Source organism: Balaenoptera borealis, assembly GCF_965194805.1.
Source record: "Balaenoptera borealis genome assembly, chromosome: 16".
NCBI classification, from domain to species: Eukaryota; Metazoa; Chordata; class Mammalia; order Artiodactyla; family Balaenopteridae; genus Balaenoptera; species Balaenoptera borealis.
The window spans coordinates 71692249-71698248 of record NC_138872.1 but is presented as its reverse complement, the minus strand read 5'-3'; the positions used below and the strand labels follow the sequence as shown (position 1 = coordinate 71698248).

General features: G+C 57.8%; 1 protein-coding gene across 5 annotated transcripts in view; it reads left to right on the top strand.

Moving 5' to 3' along the window:
* Positions 1-223: 223 nt before the first annotated feature.
* Positions 224-6000, top strand: part of GSG1L (GSG1 like) — a 213771-nt gene continuing 207994 nt past the window's right edge. For all 5 annotated transcript variants that reach the window (XM_082359684.1, XM_082359685.1, XM_082359681.1 and 2 more), the window contains exon 1: positions 224-2499. In XM_082359684.1, the coding sequence (XP_082215810.1) occupies positions 2163-2499 (337 nt within the window). In that variant the 5' untranslated portion in view covers positions 224-2162. The remainder of the gene's footprint in view (positions 2500-6000) is intronic.

Below are 6000 nucleotides of genomic sequence, written 5' to 3'. Positions count from 1 at the left end.
GTGAGCCACAACTACTGAGCCTGCGCGTCTGGAGCTTGTGCTCCGCAACAAGAGAGGCCGCGATAGTGAGAGGCCTGCGCACTGCGATGAAGAGTGGCCCCCACTTGCCGCAACTAGAGAAAGCCCTCGCACAGAAACGAAGACCCAACACAGCCAAATATAAATAAATAAATAAATAAATAATAAAAATAAAGGAATTCCTTTAAAAAAAAAAAAAAAAAGTGTCACTGAATTCTTTTTAGCTGTTTGGCCATGATGTATTTTCTCTCTCAACCAATACCCTCAATACTGAATGGAGGTCCTCCTCAAAATAGTTGGGAACACCTTGCCTAGGGCCAGAAAAGGGATCTAATAAACAAGTCTGGAGACCCTTGGCCATCTTTCATATGGGTTCCTGCCAGGAACGTTGCCCACAATTATTCTCACCTACCCCCAGGCAAAGTAGCAGCAGCTGCCAGGGAGCACAGGCTCACCCACTAGAGTAAGGCAATTCATAATCCGTTAACCTTGAATTCTGCACGCCCTGCCACTCCACGAGCAGGGGGTTGTTGGAGAAGTTCTCAGCTTGGGCAGAATTCAGATGAGCTCTTGTAATCGACATGCAATTAACTGTTGCACATCCTGGGCATCCGGACACCCTGTGCTTTGCAGTGTGACGGGGCTTCAGGGGACATGGTTATTTTAGAGCAGAGGTGGGGATGGAGCGTTCATAGTTGGGCAATCCCACCTTGCACAAGAGATCCTGAAAAGGTCTGTGCTAATTTAGTCCTCTGATCTTGGTTCAGATGTTAATAATAATAATAATAATAATGGCCAGCGTTTATTGAGCACCTACTATGTGCCAAGTGCTTTTTGCAGGTGTGATCTCATTATGACAGCCCAATATTCCTCCTCCCTTTTATAGATATGGAACTGAGACTCAGAGAGGTTTAGTACAATAACTTGTTCAAAGCCCACAGCTGGTTAAGCCCCAGGGTCGCCTGACCCCAAAGTCAGTATTCTTGACCTTTCTGTTCCCACCTCCCACCTTGGAGATTCTGGGCTGGCAGCCTCTGTAGGGCACCCCTGCCTGATAACTGCAACAACTTTGTGTCTGGTGTGGTACCTCCTTGGGTCATACTGCTAAGGATCTCAGGTGGGTGGGGATGCCTGCATGGGGAAGTCCCATTCGTCATATCCAACACTTGGCATCCTGTGTGGCACACTTCTTTGCCACCCTTCGTGCTGTACCATGCCATGATAAGGAGCCCGGGTGACTGCAGCTTCATCCTGCCAGGGGAGCCTGTCCTGTTGGTTCACACAGCCCCAATCTCCCTGGGAGACCCCCAGGGGAAGCACAAGCCCTTTAGACTCTACAACCCTGCATTTCTGGTGAGGTACCCCTCCTGACAGGTCCTGCAACTCCAGGATCAGTAATGAGGCATCCTTCTCAGTGGGCCCTGCTGCTTCTTGGGTGTGGGAAGCCCAAAAAACTCAACTCTGCAGCTCAGACTCTTTGGGGCTCCTTCTTGGGGCTCCCTACCGCGCCTCCGGGGGAGGGTGCTGCTGGTCCATGTTCCTCGTGGGGAGCCCCAGCAGGCTCTGCCCTTCTCTCCAGAGGGCGGGACTTCTCTGGCTCCTGCGTGAGATGACCCCTCCCGGCTGGTTTTGTTGCCTCACGTCCCCGGTGGGAAGCCTCTTTCTCCGAGAGCGCCTCCTGCACTTTCTTTGCTTCTCAGGCTCTCCACTCGGGTGCGGGTCTCTTTAGGGGGCGCCCTTCTCTGCCGGGCCCCCGCCAGCGCCCGGCGTGGGGCGCCCCCTCTCCCAGTGAGGGCGGGAGCCGGAACAGTGTCGCCGGCCGCCTGCAGGTGTCTCCCCACGGAGGGGCGCGCGTCCCTGCGCCGTGGCCGCTGCCAGGCGCCAGCGGCTCCTCGCCGAGGTGCACTCGCGCTCCGGGCTCCGGGCGCGCAGGAGCCGCTCCGCCGCCGCCCGCCCCCCGCGCCCCCCGCGCGCCGCGCCCCCACCCCGGGGGCGGGGGCATGGGCCAGCGCCGCGTCCGCCGCCGCCCATCGCAGGCGCCCGAGCCCCGGGGCGCGGCGGGCAGCGGCCGCTGACGCGGGGCGCCGGCTGCCAACTTCGCGCGCGGAGCTCCCCGGCGGCGCGGTCCCGGCGGCGCGGGCGGCATGAAGACGAACCGCCGCGGCCGAGCGCTCCTGGCCGTGGCCCTGAACCTGCTGGCGCTGCTCTTCGCCACCACCGCCTTCCTCACCACTCACTGGTGCCAGGGCACGCAGCGGGTGCCCAAGCCGGTCTGCGGCCAGGGCGGGAGCGCCAACTGCCCCAACTCGGGCGCCAACGCCACGGCCAACGGCACCGCCGCCCCCGCCGCCGCCGCCGCCGCGGGGAACGGCCCCCCTGGCGTCGCGCTCTACAGCTGGGAGACGGGCGACGACCGCTTCCTCTTCAGGAATTTCCACACCGGCATCTGGTACTCGTGCGAGGAGGAGCTCGGCGGGCTCGGTGAGTGAGCGGCGGCGCCCCGGGGCTCCGCTCCCGGCTTCCCCGGGCCGCGCGGCCCCGGCGCCCCAGACCCAAACCCGCGCTCCCTCCTCGCGCCCGGGCCGGGGACCCGCGCCACCGCCAGGACGCCGTGCCCCGCGCTCCGCAGGCTCGGCCGAACGTTCGGGGGCGGGGAGCGCGGTGGGCAGGCCCGGGGGTGTCGAATGATGGCGTTCGGGACGCTCCGCCGTTTCAAGGTTCGGGCAGAGCTCGTGCCCCTTCCGAGCACCAGGCGCCTGTGGGGACGTCGCCGCGCCTTGGAGGGGCGAGTCTCCCGGCACCCACCCCGTTCCTTTCCGAGCCAGAACTCATCTCCATGCTCGCCCCTTCCCCCTCTTCCTTTCGCGGGGCACTGGCTACTCCCATCCATCCCTTCCTGCCTGGGGTGGCGGTGGTGTTGGCGCAGGGACTGTTGTGTCAGCCGCCCCTTCCACCGCAGGTCCACAGAGCCAGAAGCCGAGGCGCTCGTTCTTCCACCCCCATCCCCGGCCCGCACTAAACCGCTCCCGGACCGGGTTTGGGCAGCACGGGAGTGAGGAGTGGGGGCAGTCCGGTGGGTTCCCGGCAGGGAGCCCTTCGTGTCCCGGCCCCCGCCCGGGAGAATATGCGACGGGAGGGAGAGGAGGCCGGCGGGAAAGCGGGACAGCTCGGCGAGGCTCGGGTCAGAATTGGGGCGCGGGGTGGGGGGGACTCTTCAGAAGGCAGATCAAACTGTTCCCTCGGCCTCGCACCCTTTCGTGGACCCGCCGCCGGAGGCAGCCAGGGCCGGAGTAAGTGTCCCCGAGGCAGGCACTGAGGCTAGGGCAGGGCTCAGGGGAAGGCTTCCTGGCAGTGGTTGTACCACACGCTGGGGATGCTGGTCCACACCTCCCGGTACCTCCCAGACCATGTTGCTCCGAGTCCAAGTCTGGGGACCCTCTTGACTTGAACTGACCTCTTTGCCCAAGGTTAAAACTCCCCGTGCCTGCCTAGCTCTTTGATGTCAGCGTGGGCTGTGTGTGTAGTCTCATGTAGACAGGAGTGGGCCACAACCGCTAGTTTGCCCTGAATATGGCGTTGGCCTGACTGGTTTAAAGGACAGAGGGAGGAAGGTGTGAAATAAACCCGGGGAGGCTGCTGACTGCCTGGAATGCCCTTCCCCACATCTTCCCTGGCTGGCTCCCCCTCGGCTCCAATGCGACTTCCTGACCCCCCTTCCCAGGCCGGGTGCCTTGGAGAGAAGACCTCCCTATCCCTCTTTGGAGGCAGGGTCTCCCCATCTTTGTATCTCATCACCATTTTTATCTCCCCCATCACACTTGGCACACACCTCAAGTTTTCTGGGGGCATGCCTTCGGTCACCAGCTTCTTGTCCCCCCTACCCATAGGATGTCACTCCATGAGGGCAGGGCCCCAGCTGTCTTGTTCATTGCCATGCCCAGTCTCTGGGTGCTGTCTAGTGCATAGAAGGTCTTCAATACCTATTTGCGGGATAAATGTTGGATGAGGCTTCGGGACCATGAACCGGAGGTTTCCCGGGGTGCTCCCTGCTCTGTCTTGCCTGTAGGGGTGCCCCACTGAACTTTTCTGGGACCACCTGCTTGATGCTGGCTGTTTGCCAAAGACACTCCGAATAGGGTCCCACCCCTGACCAGTTTCACCCCATCAGACTCACTTCTGGTGTGCACTCAGGACTTGAATTTTTACTCTGGGATGTAATAATAATAATAATTTAATGATTTAATAATAATTAACCTTAAAAGACATCTTGGCTAAAATTCCCTGCTTTCCGCTCAGCCCAATCCTCTCCCATGGAGGCCTCGGAATGCCTCGTCCTGGGAAAGATCTGCACCGTTTGGGGTAGAGGTCCCCCCACCTCACCTCCGCCTCTCACCAAGTTTCTCCTTTGTGTAAAAACGCAGACTCCCTGCCCTTTCCTTTATGTACACACTTAAATCCAATGCTGTGTCCTGCAGCGGAGTTGCCCTGTCTCTGCCCCATGGAGTGCCTGGGCCCTCACTGGCCAGCTGAGCCTCTCAGTTGTTTGAGGTCTCTCCTTGCTTCTTCCTGAACGTCACGCCCCCCAGCTCTTGCAGTTATTTCCCTGTAGCTCCTCCAGGGCTTGATACAGGATGTTTAAAACTAAGCATTAAAAAAAGTGTTAATTAAAAACAATGCTAGCTCACATTTATTGAGCCCTTCATGTGTACCAGACATTGTTAAAACTTCTCACCGGCCGGATCTTGTTGAATCCTTGTCAGCACCCTTGTGGCAGGCACTTCTATGGTGCCCATTTTTCAGATGAGGAATTTGAAGCTAAGAGAGGTTTTCGTCTGGCCTCACAGCTGATGAGGGGGCCTGAATTGTCTTCATGGGGCACAAAGGGATCACGATGAAATGATCAGGGAAGAGAATGGTGCAGTTGGGGGTCAGAGAAAGGGGTGATCTGGGGGGCTCAGCGCAAGACCCTCACCCCCAGTCCTTGGTTAGTAAAAACATGGATGGTTAGTTTGTTGGGTAAATAAACCAAACCCACAGTTTTCTCTTTCCTCTTGATCACTGTTGGCTAGAGATCGCCCCTCCCAGAAAATCACAATTTTCCTCCCTGGGAGCTTGGAAAATAGTTATCAGCCTGTCATTGCTGGTGAGAAATTTGGGAGGTCTGAGCCAAGCTTTGGATGGTTTCCCCCACTGATCCTACAGTGCCCAAATCCTGCCCCTCCACGGTCACGGTACTGAAAGGGTGTCAGGAGGTACCTGGCCTCAAACTTTTGTTGCTATGACAACCTTTCTTCTGGGTTCTGCGACCATTTTAAAATTTATTTTCTACTTGAAGAGAAAAAAAAAAAAAAAACACCCCAACACCCCTCCCCCCCGAACAAAATCCTGCCCTCCCCGCCAGAACATCAAGGACCAACTTCCTTCCCTCACGCCCATGAAACTACAGGGAAGGCTTTCTTCCTTTCTCTGCATTTTATGTTCACTCCAATGAAAACACCAACCACGAAATCCTAACCTCTCCGTGAGAAGCAGCTGCTAAATGTTCCTTCCTCTCAAACGCCTGTTTGGTAATTTCTTTCTGTGCTCAGAAAAACCTCTCCCCATTCTGGGCAGCCGCAGGGAAATCTAATAAACCCTTTTCCCACACGAAAAATCTACAGCTTTCACAAAGAAAACTGCAGCCTGTCCTAAACAGACACAATTTCCCCAGACCCGGCACAAAGGAAGCTTTTCTCCTTCCTCCAAGAAGGAGCATCAGCTCCTTCAACAAACAGAAAGAGAAGTGTGGCCTCGACACAGAATTACCCCAAGCCCTTCTCGCAAATTGGGTTTCTCTTCTGGATTAGATGCCCGGAAGGCTCGGGTGGGTGCAGACGCAGGCATCGGGGTTGGAGGGGCAGCAGAGAAAGGCCTGGAGGGGTCACGAGTGAAGGTCTGGAGGCGGGCGAGGTGGGGATGGCAGGCAGGTGGCTATGCTGACTG